General features: G+C 39.7%; 1 protein-coding gene across 1 annotated transcript; it reads left to right on the top strand.

Moving 5' to 3' along the window:
* Positions 1–2,109: 2,109 nt before the first annotated feature.
* On the top strand, positions 2,110–23,208 carry LOC130562514 (src substrate cortactin-like). Its single transcript, XM_057347577.1, has 6 exons — positions 2,110–2,254; positions 13,173–13,256; positions 18,684–18,757; positions 18,902–19,031; positions 21,470–21,580; positions 21,661–23,208. Exons 2-6 carry the CDS (start codon positions 13,173–13,175, stop codon positions 21,733–21,735), a joined length of 474 nt encoding a protein of 157 aa, XP_057203560.1. The 5' UTR covers positions 2,110–2,254; the 3' UTR covers positions 21,736–23,208.
* Positions 23,209–24,914: the final 1,706 nt, after the last annotated feature.

Genomic DNA, 24,914 nt, shown 5'->3' with positions numbered 1-24,914 from the left:
GAAGAGTCACGAATTGGTGTAATCCAAACGGCGTGGTGAAGGCCGATTTCTCTTTGGATGCTGGCGATAGGGGGATTTGCCAGTATCCTTTTGTTAAATCCAGCGTCGAATAAAAGTGAGCGGTGCCCAGCCGATCTAACAATTCGTCGACTCGCAGCATTGGATACGCGTCGAATTTCGACACGGCATTAACTTTGCGATAATCCACGCAGAACCGAACCGAGCCGTCCGTTTTAGGCACTAAAACTATCGGGCTCGCCCAGTCGCTGTTGGATTCTTCTATTACCCCTAAGTCCAGCATGGCCTCTAATTCCGCCTGAACCACCTTCTTCTTGTGTTCGGGCAACCGGTAGGGCCTACTGCGTACCACTACCCCAGGTTCGGTCTCCATATGGTGCTGAATGAGGTTCGTTCGACCAGGCAGGGGGGAAAACACGTCGGCAAACTCCGCTTGCATGCGGGCCAGGTCAGTGAGCTGGGAGGGTGAGAGGTGGTCTCCCCCCGGGGTCAGGGCCAGAGATTGGGTTTTTACATTTGCCTCTGGCCCGAGATCCTCCTCCGTGGTCACCACCGTCGCCAGCATCGCTGACTGCCCCTCACTCCATTTTTTTAGGAGATTAAGGTGGTAAATTTGACGTGCATCCCTCCTATCTGACCGAACGACCTCATAATCAAGCTCCCCCACTTGCCGTGTGACCTCAAACGGTCCTTGCCACTTTGCAAGTAATTTAGAGCTGGACGTTTGGAGCAACACAAGCACTTTCTCTCCCGGCGTGAATTTTTGAAGGTTGGTTCCCCGGTTATACAAACGGCTTTGTTTGTCCTGGGCCTGTAACAAATTCTCCATGGATAGCCGCCCCAGTGTATGGAGTTTTGCTCTCAGATCCAGTACAAACTGAATCTCGTTCTTACTCGTAGACGGTCCGTCCTCCCAAGTTTCTTTTAGTACGTCTAGCACCCCTCGAGGCTGACGGCCATAAAGAAGCTCAAAGTGGGAAAACACCGTGCGAGGCTTGTGGGACCTCACGTACCGCGAATAAGAGGGGTTACAACCACTTATCCCAATTTTTGGCGTCTTCGTGGACGAACTTACGAATCATGGTTTTCAATGTGCGATTAAATCGTTCCACCAGCCCGTCCGTTTGTGGGTGAAAGACGCTGGTGCGAATCGATTTAATGCCCAACAATTCGTATAGTTCGTGCAGCGTGCGTGACATGAATGCCGTGCTTTGATCGTCTGGTCACCTTACTTATATATGCACTGTCTGTGCTTTTATATATTTATTTAATATAAAGGTCCAACAAATGAATATGGCAAACATCTCCCTCACAAGAAAAAACGATATATTATTTATTCATTCATTTAATTCGGTCCTCACCGAAGACTTTTCACAGTAAATAAAAATTGTTCTAAATACATTATATTCAAAACTAACGTTGGGGGAACGTTCTGGGAACCATAAATTGTTAGCTGGGTCTTCAGAAATGCCCCGATCACGTGTCGCCCGTCTCTTTCCACGAGCTTGTTAGAAGTGTTTAGCTCTGGTTGCTCTTGCAAATAGGGACTGCAGAAAGACGGAAACATGAGAAGATTTGATATATGTCAGAATATCGGATTTGTTGTGCTGTTGATAATCTTTGTTAATGAATCATATTTATTAGCCTTCTTTTTCTTAGAGTAGACACACTACCACATATTTCACCTACAATATGTAATCATTTGTATTTGGTTTTATTCTGTTGCGTAAAGGAGTTTTATTTCTACTGTATTAACACCTAAATAAAGAAAAAATGCTAGCTTCTAACGCTTTTGTGGAAGCCATTCGTTTTTAAAACGGATTTTATATATGGCACTTTTGATGGTTTGAAAGAATCACGACATGGCTCTCGTGGACGTGTTTAATAGTTTGTCCCGGTTTACTTTATTATATCATAGGGGGGATTCCTGACAGACATGAATTCTGTCACTTACGCGACATATCCAACAGACCCGCTTTATTCAGCGAGCCTAGATTTTAAACGAGTGCAAATTCATTTTCATCATTATAAATAAATGGCAATAGTAACAATAATGATGATGAATTTTCCGGCAGTCCCCCCTCTTCCCAGCGCAGGTGGTGCAGTCGGGTTGGAGCCGGAAGTCTGCGGCAGGGAAGTGCAGGAAATCTTTCTTGTAAAATCATCATCATCATTAAGACTTTTCTCTCTTAACGCCTCGTTCACTGACGGATCAGGAGAAATCTCACACTAAACCGTAAGTATATAACGACATGACTTACCTGCTTTATTTACTAACAGACCCGAGACGAGACGACACGATAAAAGCCATCACTCGAGCTCTTCTTTCTGTGGTTTTTACTCGCATCACTTGAAAATGCAAACAGCGCTGCACTTCAAAAGACATTTCAAGTCGTTGTCGTCATGAAAATGATTTCAGATAATGCAGAAGTTGTGCATATGGGACAGACAGACTGCATACATCCTCCATGTAACATGTCAAAAACTCTATTAATATTATCCATGTCCTAGGAAACATCTGTGACTCTACATTAACCTCTTAAATAAGCGCCTCTATTTTTGAGCAATTTGTTGATTGCAAAAACAAGTTCAGAACATAAACGTTGAGTGTTTTATCTATCAAATGATGCATAGTTTGTGTTACTTGATTAAAACACATTTTCCATGGGCCCTGCCCTGTGCATGGAAGAGTTTGTGTACCCTTTGAGTAAAATAACCATGGTTTATTATAGTAAAAGTGAAGGAACAATGATTTTACTTCAAATACCTGGGTTGAACCATGGTTACTATATTGTTTACCAAAGTCACGGGTAAATTTGTAGTAAAACAATGATTAATTGTCGTAAAGGGTAGTGTACAAATATTGCTGGAGTATAAACATTTAATGCTCATGAAATTTTTCGTATGTCACATTTAGGGTTGGGAATCGAAAATCAATTCCAATTTGAAAAAAAGCCCTTATGAAAATTATCGATATTTTTTACTATAGTAAGCATAGTTTAGCTATAGAATTTGCATTAAAGCACAGGAATCACAAATTAATCATAGTTGCATTATAGTAACTGCATTAACCATGATGTAGTTCAACTATGATAATACAAATTGTAATAAATCAGAAAATGTGTGTTTCTATGTATATTTTGCAAACAAGTCAATAAGCAGGCTAAATGACCATACAGGTTGATATCTAAATGTTTTACTTCAACTGTGGAATCGAAACTGGGAATCGATAAGAATCGAAATCGATAAGCAGAATCAGAATTGGAATCGGAATCGATAAAATTGAAACGATTCCCAACCCTACTCACGGTGACAATAATTACTTATTTATCTCTGTACAGTAATGAACGTTGTAGTTGAAAAATAAACCATCAACATCCCCCCTCATTTTATTAGTTAAACATAATGCGTCTTTTTAATTTAGAAAGCGTAATCTTTTTGATTTCAGTATATATTGTTTTGAAAACAAAACTATAGTACTCAAAAATATACTCTGAAAACCGTGTTGGTCATTTTAGCTGAAGAGATTTTTGTAGTCATTCATTTAAGCCATTAGTCGGCTATTTGCATATTTATGATATTAATTGAAACGTTTCAATATACATGGGAATGGGGACATCAGATGATGCTTTAAACTTAATGGATGAGAAAGATCTTTATTGTTCTATATTACAGAGATATGCAAAACATTAAAATGAGCCTTTAAAATATTAATTAAGTACTCAAGCACACGCATAATGCAATCCACTGTGACACTGCCACAAGTTAGAATTATATATCTCAATATAATATTTTACTATACAACTAGTGAAAATGGAAATTGATGGAATAAATCTAAATTTTAGGCAAACGAACCAAAACAGCAAACTAAAATATTAGTGCAAAAAAGTTAAAGGCCTACGGACACATAATGAAACCTTTTTATCTCTGGATCAGACTGCAAACATAGCCTATAATGTGAAAAACAAGTATTTTCTTTAAAAAGATTGTAGCAATATTTTAAACGTATAATAAAAGGTAAATTGTAAATAAATAAAAATACAACAAACTGAACCACTTAAAAGAAACAATCAAGCTGACGGCCTTAACACCAAAAGAAAACCAAAAGAACCATGGCTCTAGACTCATTTTCCTACTGGTTGCACTGGTGCTCACTTTCTCAGTTGGTCGGATCTTTTTTATAGTAATCATAATGACCTTGCATGTTGATGAATCGTTCTGTTAATTTGTCACTCAGTCTTTTAAAATAGTCTGCAATAGACCGCTCCATATTCACGCTTTAACGCTTGTGTTTTATTATCTGTGCATTGCATGCTTGTAGGGAGAGGCGAATCCAACCTGATTGGTTAACAAGCAGTGCAGGGGAGTCATTTCCACTGGGGACAGGGGGGACATGTCCCCCTCTCTTTTCAAAATCCTGTTCGTGTCCCCCTCACTTTCAAATTTGTTTGTAATGATTTTTTAACCACACACCGTCATCGCCATGGAGAAGTAGGCTACTAGGACCAAGCAGGACACAGAGAGTCTGTCTGTGTCAATGCATGCGTCGCGTGCACACTCTGAAAACAATCTTTCAGTGATCTATTTTTAATCACGTGGTTTTGATTTGAATTTAATAGAAATTTGTTTTTTACATGGTCGTTGTTTCGGTAGGCTATGTTAAGCTGTTTCCTTGTAATGGACTTCTATGGGGAAGAAACGCTTAACGTGTGATTTATTACTTTTTTCGTTTAATGAGGACTCGTTCTTTTAACAGCAGTTAGTGTTTATGACAAGGCTTGACCGAAAAGTGGGCTTCCCTGGTCGTTGTTTAGGTACGTTAAACCTCATTTAGCATTTTAGAAAGTCATCCGGTTCGTCTCCTTCCGACCGCAGATTCAGGTTTATAAGCCAAGTTTTCCTCCGTTTCTCAGTCAATACTCGCATTTCCTCATTCATGAACATCAACTTTTGCTACAAAATAAAAACACCTTTTGGTTTAATCAATTTAAACAATCAAAAACAACAAAAAACATAGCTGTTTTGAATTTGTGAATGGATTCAAATAAAGTGAATGGATTCAAATCAAAAACATTTTCCCCATTATGTGTCCCCCCCACCAAAGTTACACCCTTGAAGCAGTGTTTTTCCTGGGTCAAAAATAGTCTTCTGTGGTTGGTGATGACCATGGTCATCCACAGTTAAAAGTACCCTACTTGTGAACTGCGAGCCAAAAAATCCAAAAGAAACCTTGTATTTGTTATTTTATACAGTTCTTATTTTATAACTTTTAAGTAGTGTTGTCACAATACCAAATTTTTGACTTCGATACAATACCTAAGAAAAGTATTTCGATACCAATACTAAATCGATACCATGCAAAAAGAACATAAAAAATGATGAAACATAAATAACTTAAAATGCTGTTATTTTATTTTATTTTCTTACAACTTACACTGTGTGCCTGCCTTGCTTTTTGAGCATGTCTCCCCCCTTATTTAAAAACAACATGCCACCACACAGACCTACATGAGTGTCAGGTGTCAATCTATGATACAGTCCTAAACGTGTACGTGTCTCAGTGTTTGCTGTCTGCTGAGGTGAAACGAGAAAATAAACAGTTTAACTTAAATTAATCTACATAAATACTAGCTAAGACCTTAAAGCATGGTTCAATTCATTCACTTCAATACATTACAATTCATTAAAAACATGACATAATGCATTCTGACATGAACTAACAATACATCTCTTTTTACAGCATTTATTAATTTGTTTATGTAACTTAATACAAATCTAGTTGTTTATTCATATTTGTTCATTGATCAATGTTAACAAATACAACAGTTCATATTTAAATTGATTGAAATATGTATTAAATATTTATTAAATCCGTTGAAATGAACCATTAAGATGAATAAATGCTGTAGAAGTATTAGTACCCATTATTAGTTCATGTTAGCTAACTAATGTTTAGAAATGGAACCTAGTTGTAAAGCGTTATCAATAATGTTGGCCAGTCACAAAATAAATCCTAAAGCATTATTCAGGATATTGTTATCATTCACATACGCTACCTGTCAATTTTAAAGTTCTTTAAACGGGTCGGGATGTCTGTTGGTGAAATGCTTTGCCAAGCTGATCATGTTGGCTCTCATGTGGTCCGCAGATTTTGCACAGACTTCGTCTGCACTTTGCCGCACGCTTTAACTCGGCTATAATGCCCCTTTGCGCATCTGCTTCACTGACAAGCCGTGAACAGACAGAAAAGGCACTTATGTTTGCCGCCGTGACTTTCATTTCGTCATCACCCCGAAATCTGCAGCGCAAATACGAGGAAAGAAAGTTGTACGCGTCCACTGACTGAAGAGAGCGCTGCGCGCACATACGCAAATGGACGCATTTCAGGATGCCTTTTCTCTGAAACACGCGCATCATTAAAGTACCGGTACCAAATAAATGAGAAATTGGTATTGTTTTAACAAAAGGGTATCGCACTACTTTTCTACTACCTGTCTATTGTGCAACACTACTTTCAAGTTATATATTGGCTATGAATGTATTGCCCTCTTTGCAAAAAGCTGTAATTTTTCCACTGGCCTTTATTTGCCAGACATTATTTTTGAAAAGCAACTCAGAACTAAATGATTATACTGTGTGTGTACTTTACTACACGTTGTTTACTACATAAATAAACTTAAATACCAAATCTTACTAACCACTCTTGTTAAATGGTCTAAGCACGCTTGTGTTCTGAGGTGCTTTGAGTGACTGATTTGATGGGTTCAGATGGGTCAGTGAGTCTCATGAGTTCAGTGTTTGACATATGAGTTGTTTCAACAAAATTAATCTGTTCAAATGAGTCATTAGGTCCGGACCGTGACGCTCTGTTTGTTATGCACAGCTGTTAGGACATAGCAAGTTGGTTCACCCTCTCTGGTTTTAACACTGCCCTGGTACAAGTGACCACATTACCCCCTGTACTAAAAATTCTTTCAGAGGGGGTGCTCGTGGCTGGGATACACAAGTATTTTTTTTGCAAGCTTGCTCACTCTCGGGAAGTTGCTCTCATGTAGCCTCCACCACTCCAGCGGTTCAGAGTCACTGTCAGCACTGTCAGGAGACATCAGGTAGCTTTCCAGCTCACTCTGTACTTTCTGTCTTTCAGTGAGAGGTAAGGCATCTGCACTACGTATTTGATTTTTGAAGAAACTGCCCAAAGACTTTCGTTGCTTCTTCATACCCAGTGGTGGAGGTGGTTCAGCAGCAACTCAGAGTCTCTGCCTGGGGTTGGCCTTGGTCATCACCCATCATTTCAGCAAGTGCCCGTGTTTTAATAACTTCTACCTTGTCTGGCTTGATGTACTGAGCTTTGAATCTCGGGTCAACCAAAGTAGCCACATCGAGTAGGTCATCGGTGACCTGGTCTGCATATTTCTCATCAAGGTATCCCACGGTGTCCCAAGGTGTTCATTAACACAGTCATTTTGTTCTCAGCAGCTGGAGAACAGGCTTCACATATAACACAGTCAAATATGACTCCCCAGAAAGGGAATCTGTGAATTCCAGTAAGGGACTTAGTGTTTCGTGCACAGATTCTAAGACGTCAACGTCCTGCCATGTTGGAACCAGGTGTCGGGTGCTTTTGTCTGAAGCCAGGACTTCAGCAATGGCTGTTCGTTGTTCCAGTATTCTTGCAACCATTTTCTGGCGTGAGCCCCATCTGGTGGGTGACTCTGTCACAAGCTGATGTTTGGGGAGATTCTGTCTTTCCTGAGCTGCTGCCAGATCTCTCTTTCTCTTCCATGAGTAAGAAAATGCTGCTACCACTTTCTTACACACACCAACGGCCCTTTCAGCTCTTTTGTCCTTCCCTGCTGCCCCTGTAAAAAATAAAATAATAGTTTTAAATTATTAACATTACAGTTTAATGATAAAAACATCAATTAATGAATTAATTAATTTTAGTATTAAAATTAAGGCAAGGACTTGCATAATTGTCTTTACTGTGCTTTTCTCATTTTTATACTCATATTAGGTTTATACGATTTTATATTCATATTATTGTTAACTTCACAGTAAAAAAATATTGCCAAAGTCCGATAAGTAAAGACAACAATGCATTTTTACAAGATTGTACTTAAAAATGTAAGTGACAAAGCTACCTACCAATAGCTGAATGCAAGCGTGGCCAAAACATTGCAACCGAGTCCATTTGTTAAGTGAAGTGGCTTTCACTCAGTGGAGGCTGGTGCTAAAAATACTTGGGGGGGGGGGGGGGGCGCACAAACTGTCGTAATACACAGTGGCGGTCCTTCCTACAGGCGACATAGGCGCTTGCCTAGTCTAGTGAGGGGCGTCAAATATGCGGCGAGAAAAATTATAATTAAAATTATAATGTCTATTTATTTATTTCAAGAGTTTTGCCATCCCTCTATCTACAACAATACTTTGACATAAAAAATAAATTAAACTTAAGTAAAAGAAATGACAATTCTGACGTGACCTTTAGCTGTCAATTAGCGTTTATTTATTAAAGTTTATTTTTTGTATATTTATTATTGAACAGGTTTATTCTTTTGCACATATTGTTATATTGTTTGTATTATCATTTATTAAATAAATGTGCAATTCTTTGGACAGGGGCGCCATCAGTCAAGCTCGCCTAGGGCACCTAATGGTCTAGGACCGCCCCTGGTAATGCAGGACTATAAATAGCCATTAATCAGTGATGTATCATTATTACAGTCAATGTTAATACATGCAAATAAATGTACTATGAATCAGTGAATTTGAATTGAATGTGGGTTTATTATCAGTAATGAAGTAATCAAGGTAATCATTAAAAAAAAAACAAACACACTATAGTTACCTAATCATTGGCCATTAACACTATTTGAAAATAAATTTTGCTCTCCTTTCTTTCTGACTTGCAAATTTCTCAATGACCTTCTGGTTAAAGTCAATGATCTCAGTCACCATTCTCTTCTCCATTGACAGCATGGCCAATGCATTTAGTCTCTCCTGGGTCATGCTATTTCTCAGAAAAGTCTTAACTCTTTTCAAAGTTGAGAAACACCTCTCAGCCTCTGCTGTGGTCATGGGTGTGGTGATGAGGATCTTTAGGAGAGTGACAGTCTCTGAAAAGACTTCTTCAAGATTGTTCTCCTTAAACAGCTGCAGTAGGTCCACAGCACCACAACAGGTTCTGAACTCTTCCTTGCAGTAGATGAGACTAAGCTCTGTCTTTAGCTTACTCCCATTGAGCACTGGATAGGCCTTCAAAGTCCTACTCAGTGCATCTTCAGGAAACGCCACTGTGTACTGTTCAAACCTGTCTGCTTGCAGCAGGGTGGCACTAACGAGGTGGCTTGTGAAGCAGAACCGTTCCATGGTGTGTTGGAGTATGGTGTCACAGACCTACAGAGTGAAGGACAAAAACAAAAATGATGTAGTGATGACAAAATGTCAATTTCAACTGCAACATGATCAGTTGTAAGTCATAGAGAGACGGAGACCAGTTTCAGTGTTTGAATCCCTGATTTATCCAAACTTCATACATATGGACTAGACAAACATGCCAAGTTTCATGAACTTCTGATGCTTAGGGCGCTAATAGCATTTTTTTATTATCAGCCATTTTCATATCAATCAGATAAAAAGGGCACACCACTAGAGGAAACCTAAGAATAACAAATCTATTTAGATCACTATTTAAAGACTATGAAAATGGTTAAATAGATTGACTTGTAGTAAAATATGCATTGCAAATAAATGTAGTATAGTTTCATAAAGTTTAATAAAGCCCAATATCAAAGGATCTACTCTTTGCTACAATATTTAAGCAAAAAAATTATAAACTCAAAGACATGAGAACACATTTAGTACCCAAAGAGGGTAAATGAAACCATGCCGTTTAACTTGTTGTTAATATTTACTTTCTTTTTGATAGCTTCCTTTGATAGCTTTTCTATGAAAAACTGCAGAGTAACAAGGACTACAATAAACTTACCTCTGTTGCAATCCGTTCATGGACTCTGGACTAAGCAACCGCCGCCTCTTTGGTTGAGAAGCTCCTTCACTGCTTTGGTTAACCAGAGAATGGAGAGAATTTCTGCAAAGGATTAAGAAAATGTATGACTAATAACAATAATAATGATAACAAATTCAAAAGAAGGAATACAGCTGCTACCTGATCTTCTGTATGTCCTGCTGGAACTGCTGGATGCTCCCCTTAATGTGGACTGAATCATGTCCTTCTTCTGGAGTTTGGCATAGAGGATGTCCACGTGTGGCATGATGTTGTGGAAAAGTTGCAGAAAAAAGTAAAATCCTGATCCTCCAGCAGCATGGCAAAGCCTCCTGCCTCTCTGGTGGTAACAGGGTCAAAGTCACCTGAGTCTCGAATAGTTTCAAAACAGCCAATGAGGCCCTCTCTGTGCTCAAACACTGTATTGATGGCACGGCTGTGGAAGTTCCATCTAACACTGCTTGATGTTGGTAGTCTATGGGCAACTACTTTATCAAGAACATTTGTGCGCTTGGTTGATCTTGAAAAAAAGCTGGCAAATCCTCCAAGGTTAGAAAACAAAAATTCTAACTTTGGGTATGTGAGAAGTGGCCTTTTGCATTATTAGATTGAGCTGATGAGCATAGCAGTGGATGTAATGGGCATTTGGGTACACATCTTGAATCTTCCTTTGAACACCTGCAGTGGCACCTCTCATCACGCTGGCTCCATCATACGCTTGGGAGATGAGTTTACTCTTCTGATCCTCTGGAAGGATGACAGTAAGATGCTCTTTTAGTGCTGTAGCGATGGAATCAGCTGTAGTTGAATGCAGATGAATAAAAGCAAAAAAAAACACTCCTGTACGTTGCTTTTGCCATCAATGTAGCGCAGCACAAGCACAAGTTGGCACTGTGTGGCGATATCAGTGGTCTCGTCGGCCTGGATTGATAGAAAATCGCTGTTTTGTGCTTCTTGGATTATGTGTTCCCTCATAACAGACAACATACAGTCCAACAGCTCGTTCTGCACGGTTTTCGAAGTTCCCTTAAACACAGAGGCATTCTCGAGGTGCTCTTTCAAAACTCCATCAAGAGAAGCAACAAAGTCGACCAAGCCACGGAATATCCCGGGTTATCTGAGCTCTCGCTCTCATTGTGGCCACGCAAAGCCAGCTCAAATGCACCACAAAATTTTACACAGTCTATTATTCTAGACAGGATGTGTCGATTTTTTGTGACCTCTTCATTGTGCCTTCTAATGCCAATCCTGTAGCCTTCATCTAGCTGTTCAGCAATGCTAAGCTTCCCAAAAAACTGGAGCCTCATAGCGTTGTCAAGATGGCTGCGGCTACTTTCATGTCGCTTGCACTTATCAGAGGGATGTTTTAAATCGCAAACCCCTGTTGTTGTCCACAACGTTTTGGTGCCAGGACTTTGAAACAGCAAACAGGGATAACAATAAAAGGCATGACTTACATCGCATCCAGCTAGCCAACTCCGTTTTCCATAAGAAGTGCCGGAAAAGCACCGAGTGTAAGATCGACCGCGATCACTTGACTGCTGCTGAATTTGCAAGTTGGGTCGATCTGGTCCAAGCTCCTTGATCCGTTTTTTTTTTCTTCATCCGAACGCCTTTGGAACGGGTATTCTTGTAAAGATAAAACCGAATTTTCTTTCATCTCGAGATAATTTCACTTGCTTCCACGTTAATCAGTACCTGTCAGTCAAATGACAATCTGCTGAGCGGTAATGAGAGGCGTTAAGAACGGTCCAATCACATGAGGCCAAACAATATTGATTCGCTTACAACAAAAGTGGGAGGGTTTGGACGATTTGAAACGAGCCAATTAGAGCTCAGCCTCAAATCACATGCTTTTCAAAAATGTTCGTGCCTACATACACACTCGTTTGTCCGGCGCCCCGCACACGTATGAAGAAAATACAATTTTGATATTTTGATTTTTTAATAAATGATAATATGACTAACAGTGGAATAGTACGACTAAATTATTTTATTACGTTATTAATTTGCGATATATATTAAACTTATTGTTGGCATATTAAAGTAGCTTTCTTCTCTGGCTAACTTTAAGGAGGCGGCGCCCCAGCGCCCCCTATTGACCGGCCGCCACTATTCGCCCCGCTGTCCGTGATGATGCACACTTGGTTGCTTTCATGCAGACCCCACGATACCAGCGCATCAGACAGGTTTTGCGCAATGATCCACGCTGAACGGCAGCATTTCTTTGGCAGTGTAGTACGCTATTGCATGGGTTATATCATTGTATCGCTTGGAGGATTTATCATAGGGCATTGTTGCCGAGTACCTCCATCGTGGACTGCTTGTGGGTTGTTTGTTGAAGTGAGGTAGATGGACGACATGATGCATATTCCAAAGGGTGGTAGCGGAAAAATAGATTCTTTTAAATACAGTGTAGCGAGGAAGGCGGGACGAGAGCCGTGGGGCAGGAAGGCGGGGCTGGTGGCGTGAGTGATTATGAGTATCAGCTGTACGCGCACCGGTCCCACATGCCTCACGGGGAGCTAGGGAGCATAAGAGGACGAGCGACGGGACTGCCGACGAGAGAGGACCGGGCCCGGACATGAGTTGAGTTTTGTTTAAGTTTTATTTATGTTTGTGTGGCCGGCAGTCGACCGTGAGGTGGCTGCCGGCCTTTTACTTCCGTGTTATTGTTTGTTTATTTTTGATTAAAGTTTATTGTTTAAATGTTCGCCGGTTCCCGCCTCCTTCCTTCCCTACATTGAACTTTGTTACATACAGTTTTTTAATTAAATATATATTGAAATAAATATCGTTATCGATCAATATAGAAAAAAACTATCGAGTTTACTTTTTTGCCATATCGCCCAGCCCTAAGTCACGTATGGTTGCACGTGTCGACACTCCCCCTGAGTTAACAAGTAGCCTATAGTGTATTTTTATTTAACCATACAGCAAAAAAATCTATATAAATAAACCTAAAACTGAGCAATCGCAACTGTCTTAAATTTGTATTTTTTTCTGCCTTTGAAGAGGAACAAAAGCACGAGCAAATAGTCTTCGAGTGCAAGCTGTGAAGCCAGGACATTTAATTTAAAGGATTGCTCACCCAACAAGTGGCTGTAAAACAGTATGTTGAGATCTGTGTGTGTTTTGTTTTCAGATGTGGAAGGCAGCCGCTGGTCAGTCTGTTTCTGTTGTTGAAGATAATGAAGGAGACGACTGGGAGACCGACCCTGACTTTGAGGTGACAAACACAGCCTCACGTCTGTAGAGAAATGAGATGGAGAAGAGCTGTAGATTAACAGTTCATTGGTTTGATATACAGTAGAATAATGACAGTAATGAGATTACTTTCTGTGACAAATTACAACAACTTTTCAAACAGTCCAGTTCAGTTCATCAATATTTCTGGGTTTTCTTGATTGGTTTTACAGTCACACAAGACATCTGACTCAAGTTCACTTTTACAGGAGTAACGCAGAGGTTGTCATTTGCATTAAAGTAGAAAAATTCACTCGCAGGGCTCAACAGTGCGAGTATTTCACTGGTATTTGCAACTAAACAAAAATGCATGCGGATTGAAAAATGTATTAAGTAGCATGTGTGCGAATGCACGTTATCTTCTCAGAGAGACTCCAAGAAAGTAACACTGGCTGAGTAATGACGTAATCCCTGACTATCGTCCGCTTGACCTGTCCTCTGATGTCCACCCCTTTCAGCAGCATACTAGCTACAAAGCCCCTGCAGCCCACTTCCACCGGGTGTACTTTATCTCCTCAGCCTCGGCTGACAGCAGTGCCGATCCTAGACATTGGGGGGCCCTAAGCAAACCTTGGTGGGGGACCTGTCAAAGTTAAATTTAGATCAACATAACTGTAAACTAAGACTAGGTTTTTAGGGTTAGGGTTCGGAATAATAAATAAAATAATAATAATAATGAACACACTTAAATGAATAAAAACTGAAAGACAAAAAAACATTAAACTGTTAAAACAATGAAGTATCAAATTAAATTCACATTTTGATTCACATTTAAATAATTCTTTACCCAAAGTAACGAGGGGCTCTGGAACCGTTTAGCCGTCAAAAAAACTGTAACATGCAAATGCGGTGTGATTTTACTAACCAAATGAGTGGTTAACAAAAATAAAACATGATAAATATAGTTTACTCAAGAAAGCTAAGCATATGAAAACACATCAATAATTCTCTAAATGTGATGACACAATTACATATTATCATGTGCAAACGAAATACAGTAGATTGCAGTGGTGTGCATTATAGCAGAGACTCACATGAACACTGTACAGTTGGTTTAGTGACTGTAAGTCATTCCCTGTAAATACTATTGAGCTTTAAATAATGGTATATTTTTGTGTATGAACCCTTACAGTAGTGAAATACAACAGCAATATTTACATATTGTTTGACAGGTTATTGTAATAAATATAAAAATCTAAAAAGTGTGTATTATAGCTGACACCCACATGAACACTGTACAGCTGGTTTTGTGACTGTAAGTCATTCCCTTTAAATGCTATTTAAGTTAGAAACATATATAGTAATGTATAGCCTATGTAACTTTGGAGGCGATTTTAAATTCAGACTATCGAACGTCCAACATCAAACCAACTTTTTGCCAGTGTATAAATACTGAATTTGTAAATCTGTACTTGCATAATTTGGCAAAACTAAATAAGACTTTGAAAACAGTACAAAAACACATGCCTTCTTGTTCTTTTGCTTCGCGTTGTTTGTGTTTTTTCCCCGCTACAGACGGATATTTCCATTTTAAAGCCATGGCCATATGTAAAGATGCTTCATCACGTCACACGCATGTCATCACCTGCCGCGCACTACATGATGTCCCAGACCGAGTAAAGTAATTAAATAAATTAAGTATTAAAAAGGAAATTTCCAAATGATTCCTTTAAAGTTGAAACCGCAAGTTATAAAAACAGCGTCTTGTTTATATTATATTGGTTTTTATTCTATACTCAAGGGGGCCCCCTGGTGGTATAGAGGCCCTACGCAACCTGTTTAGTCTGCGTATAGGAAGGATCGGCTCTGGCTGACAGAATGGCAGATAGTAGCTTCTCCCTATCAAAGGCCTTGTTAATGGCTTCTTCCCAGGGGTCTGACCGTTTGACTATTATGACAATCCAGCTGAAGTTGAAGCAGGGCTCATCACTAAAGATTTTTTCTACTGGCCCGGTCGGGCAGTTGATTCTAATTTTTACTGGCCCTGCCGAAATTTTAACTGGCCCCACCACAAAAATTAAATAAATGAAAAACATTGTCTTGTTACTAATATCTTAATAATTAAGGTTGTAATACCATAAAAACTATTAGCCTAAAGCACAGAAATGTAAAATATTGTTGAAGACAGTGATTAAATAAGGAAAAGTAATTCAAGTATGTGCATTAGCACAAATAAATGTAATAAAGCAAACATACAAATAAATAAAATTCAGTTGTTTCATGTTGGTCTAATAGTAGTTATCAGGTACAGAAATTAAATCATGTAAAATAACACTTCATGGTCTTCACTGTGTACATGAAATATAGATGAGTAAAGTTGGTCAACCAGTCAAAACCGAGATGTTTATCATGCCGCTGCCCCTTTAAGAGATGCACGGATCTAATATGCTGTAACACATGAGTTTTTAAGACAACATTTATAGCTTTTACAAGCATACTTGCTACTATGGGCATTATGGCATAATTTTGTATGGATATGTCTGTTTAAGAGTAAGAAGACGTGAAAGAGAGTTTCTGGTCACACACATATCATAAACAGTGCGTGATTACCGAATCAAGTTCTCTTTTGTGTCATCTTGAGAATATTTAAATAGTCAAGGCTTTTGATTAATGTCACACAAACAAGCACAACGACAAACGCGCTTCACACAAACACGCAGAGTTTTCGGAGTTGGTAGATGCACTGGGGACCCGATTATAGCGCTTAAACACAGAAAAAGTCCAGTTTTTATCCGATGACCACTTTAACATCATTAAAAGCAGATCTTCCACGAGCCACACTAGGAGGGGGTAGTCTGGGAATATGGAGATCCATTGAATCATAGGGACCCGCCTCCCTGACTCTTGTCACAGTCTTGATAATAATGCAAATTAGCGTGTGTTATGACCTTTTATAAGGCATGGTCTAGGGTTGAAAGGAGCAACATTTATACTATGATAAACATTGTGAGATAATGCTGGTGGCAAGTGACAACACACGGACAACAAAATGCCAAAGAAATAAGTGTTTAATATACAAAAGTGAAATTATGATATCAAATAATATTTACAAAATTGATATTAATAGAGGAGCAAAAACAAAGTATAAATATTAACAACTTGAATAAACAGCAGAAAAATAACTTTAACCCTAGAGAAAGGGATAGATTAGTGACGCCAAAGGAAAGAACATAATAAAACAAAAGATTCTAACGTAGTTTAAACAACTAACCTAACTAAGCAAAGAAAAACAAGGAAAGCAAAATCTTCCGCGCCAGGCGCCGTATACTTCCCTACTCTAAACTTATCAAAAGATAAATTAACGGGGTGGCGTTCACGTCTTACCTAGGGTGTCTCACATCAAGTTAGCTAAATGTTGCACAATGCAAGTCACGTGACATCTTCCCTGTTCACAATTCTCTTGAGTACCGAGTAGACTTCATGGAGTGTAAGCTCACAGTTCAAGGAACGAACGCCATCCTTTTGTCCACGTAAACAATAAGAACAACATAACACACGAAGTGACAAATCATTAAGGTAATGAAACAGAGGTCACAGAACAGCGTTAAACTGAAAACTAAAACGAGTGACTGGCAGTTCAAAAAGAACAGAACCGTGATCCATTCAATTTCGGCCTCCTTTTATCAGCCAGCGAAAGTCTGACTGGCAGCTGATAGGTCAACGTCACACCGTTAACAATAATTGACGACTTTTGGGACCAATCAGCAACCAGAGGGAGGAACAGACAGAGAAAAGGGAGAGAGCGAGAGAGAATAAAACAGACACGCACAAGTAGGGCTGAACGATTAATCGAAATCGCAATCGCGATGTGAGACGTTGCGATTTGCTAATCGCAAGAGGCTGCGATGTGGAAGCAATGTGAAAAATAGGAAACGTGTCTGAGTGAGCGCACCTCCGTTATGCCTAATCAGCACTGCCCTAGCCAACTGTGAAACGTCCGACATAAAAAAACAAACAGAAGGCAGGAGAGAGAGTGTGTGTTATTATGGCATCTGCAGAGTCAGATCGATCATATTAGGCAAATAAATACAAAAAATCGTCCAATTCAGAAGACCGCACACACAGCCTGTCATACTCGAGCGACTCTTCCCCGCGTTGCGCGTCTCGCGGACGAGCCGTTTAAACTTGATGCGCACATAGCCTGTTTCATACTCGCGCGACTCTTCCCCGCGTTGCGCGTCTCGCGGACGAGCCGTTTAAACTTGATGTGCACACACTGCCTGTTTCATACTCGCACGTCTCTGCCCCGACTGCGCATCTCGCGGACGAGCCGTTTAAACTTGATGTGCACACACTGCCTGTTTCATACTCGCGCGTCTCTGCCCCGCGTTGCGCATCTCGCGGACGAGCCGTTTAAACTTGTTGCGCACACACAGCCTGTTTCGTAATAACGTTTATAGTACTTGAGTCCACACAGGCATCTGGCAATACAGACGAGGCTTGACGCACGCGCGCACCCTGTGTCAACTCACGCCTAGCTCCACGTTTCAAACAAATGTAAATTCTATCTAACAGTTTTGCTAATTTCACTTGGATGAAATTAAACATTCAGCACATTTTCTAATGGTTTTAAAAAATCCCACATACTTAAAAAAGAATAAATCAGCCTATGTAACCTATGAACTATTTTAATAATTCACTAACACAATAGAAAATGTTATGGATTTAAGGGTTACAATGGGAGTTGTATTTGTTTTAATGGAAACTATAATAGTGTACACTGGTATTTGGATTCTATTGGTGTGATGTAATCTGGAAGTTGGGAGACACATTGAATAATGCCCTATTTGAATAATGCCCAAAACACACTACAAAAATTAATTTTGTAATGGTTTTAATGGAAACAATTAGAATTTCTGTAATGTTTTTTTTGTTGTTTTCTTTCAGGGTAACTATACCCATACTGTGCTCCACACAACAATATTGAGCTGAAGCTTGAATTAGAATAGTTAAAATCGCAAATAAAATCGCAATCGCAATGTCTGTCAAAAATATCGCAATTAGATATTTTCCCCAAATCGCACAGCCCTACGCACAAGCACTCCATAAACAAAACGTCAAGGGACGTAACAGCGTGCTTAAAAAAAAAAAGTGAATATCATTCCCATAATGACCAGCGCAATCTACCAAGAACACCACTAATAAGCTCAAGGTTTACATGTTTTTTGAAGATTAAATGATAGTAACTGACAAGAGCAAATGTTAGTAAGTCATGTTGCGTGATTCATTTAAATTCTGTCCTACCATAATGGTGGATGTTCGGTAAAACACAAAACATGCATTTCAATTCTAAGAAACGTGCTTGCAGGAAAAAAGTGCCTTCTTAATGAGCACATCTGTACAATATTACCTCTGGTTAAAATGAATGAGACCGGCTGACTGAGAGATTGATGTACTTAACACCTTTCAGAACGATGTGTCAGAGAAGGAGCAGCGATGGGGTGCCAAGACTGTTGTTGGCTCCGGTCATCAGGGACACATCAAGTTAGTGAACCACCACCTTTCTTTACAAACACACACACACACACCTTTTTATTTCTCTCTTCGGTTTGCCACTTTGGATTTATGGATGAGTTTATAGAAAGACGGACACTGAATATTCACCTCTGTGTTTGTGTCATTTCTCAGCATTCATAGTTTACGTGAGAGAGTGGCGTCAGAACACAGTGACATAAAGCAGAAGGAGTTGGAGACCATGCCCAAAGCATCTCATGGTTATGGTGGAAAATTTGGATTGCAGCAGGATCGCATGGATAAGGTGAGGTTAGAGAGAGTACACACCGAGCCGACACGATGAACTACCGCAGATGAAAAGCAGACCGTGAGGTCGGCTGACATTGACTGCGTCGGGGTTCAAAATTGCCCTGAGACACCAAGCCAATGGTCGAAACCCGACAGCCAAGTAGCACGTTCGTTCTACGCCTGCGAGAGAGGAATAACTTTCCCTATCAGCAGGTGGCAGTAGTTGGTAAGGAAACCACTCAACATGCAAGCCAGAAGAGCTAGTATCAGCTGGGATGCAAAACATAAACAAAGTGGCGTTTGCTTACCAGATTCCCACAAATCTCGCTCACCACAGACATATTTATGATATATATGATCTATTCCACATTCTGAAGGAACTTAGTCCAATCATACAGTCAAAATACAAACTACCAGGATTGTATCTCCGTAGGGGAATGTAATGATTACACTGTTTCTGGGAAACAGGTAGGCAAGCTAGTTTATTTTTGGTTTTAACATTACAACACCAACTCAATCCAGACTGTCGTATTGGTATGACAATCAAAATGATCTGACTCCCAGATGAGCTCTGGGCCAAAAAAAGGGAGACAGGGACTTACTTTAGCCAACAGTGCAGAACACACCAGAAAAACTAAGCCAGATGACACTCAAAACCTGTCCTACATTCGTGTCATGTTTGAGATTACATTTGTATATTTTTAAAGGACTGATCGTATGAGCACTTTTAACAAGTTGGTATGATTTATTAGGGTCTTCATGAAATGTCTGGAACATATTTAGTTTAAAAACACTCAATGGCCGTGTAAACAAAACCCTTCTTGCCTCGTCAAAAACAGCTATGCTCACAGCAACCCGTTTTGGTGCATGTCTCTTTAACTGATAATGAGTTACAGCGAACCCCACCCCCTTCTGTCCGGCGTGTCAACACAACACACGTGTAGTACTGCCATGGCAATGGTTTAGCTAAATTATGTTTCCTGAACTCCTGTGCGGTTAGTTTCGTTTAAAACGTCTCAAATCATTCATCCGGAGACTAAAAAATCTGTCACAGCAAACAGCTAATGTGCTCACGTATGCACGCCTAAAATCCACGGAATGAGCACCTGCAGATCTCAGCGGAATTACATTGATTTTAGCACTTGTCGTCGACAAGTTATAATGTCACACACACAACGTGAGAGCTAGTTTGCTGTGACAGATTTTTCAGCTTAAGCACGAAAGATTTGAGACGTTTAAAACGAAACTAACCCCAGTGTTCGCCCCTGTTCATTAGCAAAACAAACAGCTTGCGGCAGCTGAACATATTAACGCACATGATGTATTAACATACATACAGCTAAACTCCAAGTGCCCATTTGCCAAATAACATATAAATTAGAGTAAGTTTAACACTGGCTTTGAATGTTCTATTTAGCCCGTGAGTGACTTAGCTCCCTTCGCTATCGTATGCTAACGTTATCCTCCTATATATACGGTACATTTACGTCAATTCAAACTGTTGATAAATATTACTTACATCGGCAGCTTTGTCTCGTTCAGTCGGTCTTGATCCCTCTTGAGGAACAACTTTGTAGCTAATCCTGCTTGTACTGTCCCTGGTTGAAAAAGCAATCCGGTTTGAAGTGATTCGCACAAACAAGCAGGTTTTTACTTATGGTTTCTGAGGGATTTCCACTAAAAATAAAATAAATCCACTCCTGTCTCTTCCTGGGTTTAGACTCTGTGCAGCGACTACATTGCATGTTGTCAACTAACTTTAGCAACTTTAGTAACATTATAATAAGAGCTTGCGTCTACATCACAACAGGAGCGAAATCTGAACGGCTCTATTTCTCACATGCTTGCAGGGAAAGGCTCATCAAAACAAACTTCCTGGGTTCTTGTTTTTCACGTTTTCTGGGTTGCTAGATGCACCGGGGACCCGATTATAGCACTTAAACACAGAAAAATTTGAATTTTTTCATCCGATGACTCCTTTAAGGCGTGATTCAATTATCATCACAGTAAAACACTTACATATGCTGTTTTGATGCCCAAAGAGTTTTAAAGAGTGGGTTTTAGCGGCTGGGATGCATATTTTGTCTTTATAATAAACATCTAAGTGGAGTTTTCTCATGGGTTAGGGTTCTCTCATCGATTCTCATCGATTCTGAAGCAGCAAAAAATGTACAATGAATGAGTTTTTTCTTGTGTTTATAGAAGGCTACTTTTGTTAATTTTTGTTACTTTTACAAGATCACAGTATATAATATATAAATTATCACAGCTGTCAATCTATTTTCTCCCCCTATGTCTGCATGCCTTGTAAAGAGGCTCATCAGTTAAGTTGTTTGTTTTTGGAAAAAAACTGCATTTTTCCAGACAAGAAAGTCTGAGTTAGTGTGAGATGGAATTGACTCTGAAGAGTTTATGTGGATAGGATTATGTGTTTTTATGTGTTTATCCCAACAGTCAGCCGTGGGCCACGAGTATCAGAGCAAATTATCCAAACATTGCTCTCAGACCGACACATCTAAGGGTTTCGGTGGAAAATTTGGAGTGGAAGCTGATCGTGTCGACCAGGTACATCTTCAGTCCTTCAGTGCTTCAGGGTCCAATTTTTTTCACCATACTGAAATCCCTTTCGTTTTCATTTTCTGCAGTCTGCTGTGGGCTTTGAATACGCTGGAAAAACTGAAAAACATGCATCGCAGAAAGGTGAACTTTCTTTACTGTAGAACAAGCTTAATTTATTCCCCAGCGTATGTTCTTCACTGTCGGTATGTGCAAGTTCACTCATGACATAAACACTGATCAACACTCAATATCCCATGGAGACATCAGTCCTGTTTTTGGACACTCGTTCATGCAGTAATAATGTTGGTTGACTAATCGTACACAATTATACCTTATATTAGGAGACAAGCACACAGCATTTTTTCACTATCAAAAACTGGTGTCGGGAGAACTGAGTTTTAAGGGCTAAAATAGGATGAATAATTCTTCTTCTGTCAAAACAGTGAACATGGAGTAAGTCCTGAACAAACTGTCGTTTCTGTATAACACACAGCGATTGCTTTAACACTAACACTGGGTTCACACCAAACGTGAATGACGCGTTTTGCACAAAGTCAATGCAAAGACGCGTACAGACGCGAACTCGCGAGCGTCACTCATGCGAAAATAACTATAGCTTTTCCCACGAGTAAAAAAGAGCGTGGAACGCGATTGTTCACGTTTGGTGTGAACCCAGCATAACTGTACAGACTGTTAGGCGTCTATGAAACTGCTTTGGATAAAAGCATCTGCCAAATGCATAAATGTAAATGTCGTTGCCTGTGCTCTTCTGCTGCTGCGCAAAAGACAAGTTACAATTTGAACGACTATTTTAAAAAATACTAGGGTAGTGAGATATATACGGGCTAAATAAAAACATTGCTGCATGCTGTACAGAACTTAGCAATTTTACATGAACTAACCTGAGGGTGTTGTTCATGTCCAGGAGGAGCATGATGATGATGATGATGATTTGTGACATTTTCGCAATATGTGAATGTTTGCTCTCCATGTCCCACTTATTGTATATGTATAAAGTTCCAATATTTTTTAAACCTCGCTACAGGAAAAACTAAGGTAACACAATTGGAGGTCTCTGGAAAGAATGTTTTAATTTTGTCTGCCTGTTGCACATAACACTTCCATTATGTATAAAAACATCTACATAAAACAGATTGAAAAGAAACAGAATAAGAGACGTTTTTCAATTAAAAACATAACATAACATTTAAATATAGAATGCATTTAGAGATTGATGTTGGCTTGTGTCCCATTGTAAGGGTGTGTTCACACGTGCCATGCTTGGTTCGATAAAAAACTTTAAACACTTCATGAGGTCTTTGCGAAAAGTCTGGGAGTTGGCAACTCTGCTATTATACTAACTAAGTGCCAACACTAAAATGAACTGTAAAAATGCACTGTAAGTCGCTTTGGACAAAAGCGTTTGCTGAATACATAAATGTAAGAAAGAAAGGTGTTTATATGAAAACCATGTTAAACTTTGGTTGGTTGAGTTGTATTTAATTGAGCAACTGTTTTCATTATCAGAGTCTTTTTCTTCTTTCTTAGTATATATTTTTGTTTGTTTCCTAAAATTTGTATTGTCCCAAAAAGAATCCCATACTCCATCACCTGCGCCTTTCTTCTGTTGCTCCACTCGATCACCTGTGCGTTGCTGCTGTGCTTTTTCCCCGCTGCTCTCTCTCTCTCTCTCTCTCTCTCTCTCTGTTGTGCACTCCTTATAGTGGGCCACACGCCTTCTTCCCATGAGTTCTTCCCATTGGTGAGACCATGCTGGCATCTTCACAGATTTCCCCCCGTGCGGTAGGATGTGGTCTCCGTAGTGCATCCCTTCTGCAAGAGGAGGTAGCGCTTCCCAGTGTTCCTTATGGTATCGGGTGGCTATCTCGCTATAGAGAACAGAAGGTCTACGCCCGTACGGCCGATGATAAGATCCCTCGGACTTTGTTAGCTCCTGATATCCTACCTTTCCCACTGGAAGGTCACGATTCGTGTTAGCGCTCACTGGTGACACGCTCACGCCTGTCAGTGTCGCTCAGCTAGAGTTGGTGACATGGCGGAAGCGCTGTGGCGTTCCCTTCTGTCTCGACAGAAAGGGAACGTCTCGGTTACGTCTGCAACCTTTGTTCCCTGATGGAGGGAACGAGACGTTGTGTCCTTCATGCCACAACACTTCGCCGTCCGCTGCAGCGACCGGGGGATACCTCCCAGGTTCCTCAGCACAAAAGCTGAATGAATGGGTCACGTCATCATACCCGTATGTACGGGGCGGAGATTGGCATGCTCATGCCATTCGCCAATTTCATTGGCCTTTTAAAAGTCAACTCAGATAGGTTCTCAAGTTCAAACCGCATTCTGTCTCGACACAATGTCGAGAGACCGACAGAAAGGGAGCAAAGGTTACAGACGTAACCGAGTTGTTTCATGTGTTGGTTTCATTTTGTTCACGTTAATCCTCTCTTATGGTTATTAACTATTATTTTACTGTAGTAATCTTATTTTTTGCAGATTCACATTTGTATTATCATATTTTTTCTTTAAGTTCCTTAACCATATAAAGCTATTTGTATCATATTTAATACATGAGTTTACTCTCTCAGATCAACATGATCAATACTTCACTGAAAACCAATCTGACACGTGTCTTCCACCCTCTGATTAATCATAAGTGCATGCAAGCCTTAGTCGGCTTTTGAATGTTATTTCCAAAATGTCTGACTTCATTTAGTGACTTTACTGACAAGTGTTTGATAGAGAAAACTTTTTCAATTTTGAGAATAACTTTAAACACTGCAAAAAATGACTTTCTTTACTTTCTTTCAAAGTATTTTTGTCTTGTTTTCCAGGACAAATGTCGAAAAATTGACCTAAGAAAATAAGTCTTGTTTTGAGACAAAAATAATGTGATTAAATTGTTAAGTAAATTTGTAATTAAAGCAAGCAAAATGGGGTAAGAAAAATTATCTTGAATTCATTGACTAAGAAAAGGTAAACGTTAAAGCCACAATATGGAATATTTGGATCCCTAGATGGTGCACTTTCGAAACAACAACAAAAGGCGAAGCTAAATGACATTATGTAGGAGAGTGGAATTATGGGACATCAATTATCGTTTTCATCATCCAGAGGCGTATGCTTTACTCACCAAAGAGTAATCGTGATCCATAATAACAGAACAACAGATGCTGCGTCCCAGATGCTGTATAACCACTTCCGCTTTTGCGTGTTGCCGTAGTTTCTACAAGCAGAAACTGAGGGTAGTGCGGAGCACCGGATATTAAGTCACTGATATGCGACAAATACAAGGGAGACAAGGGACGGGCCATTATTTTAAATAGGA

This window comes from Triplophysa rosa, linkage group LG12, assembly GCF_024868665.1.
Source record: "Triplophysa rosa linkage group LG12, Trosa_1v2, whole genome shotgun sequence".
Taxonomy (NCBI): Eukaryota; Metazoa; Chordata; class Actinopteri; order Cypriniformes; family Nemacheilidae; genus Triplophysa; species Triplophysa rosa.
This window is presented reverse-complemented; position numbering and strand designations above follow the sequence as displayed.

Excerpts from the sequence above, each read along its gene's own strand:
- LOC130562514 (XM_057347577.1), top strand. The coding sequence starts at position 13,173 with ATGTGGAAGGCAGCCGCTGGTCAGTCTGTTTCTGTTGTTGAAGATAAT. Across the intron at positions 19,032-21,469 it reads AGCAGGATCGCATGGATAAG|TCAGCCGTGGGCCACGAGTA; the intron begins GTGAGGTTAGAG and ends TTATCCCAACAG. Across the intron at positions 21,581-21,660 it reads AAGCTGATCGTGTCGACCAG|TCTGCTGTGGGCTTTGAATA; the intron begins GTACATCTTCAG and ends CATTTTCTGCAG.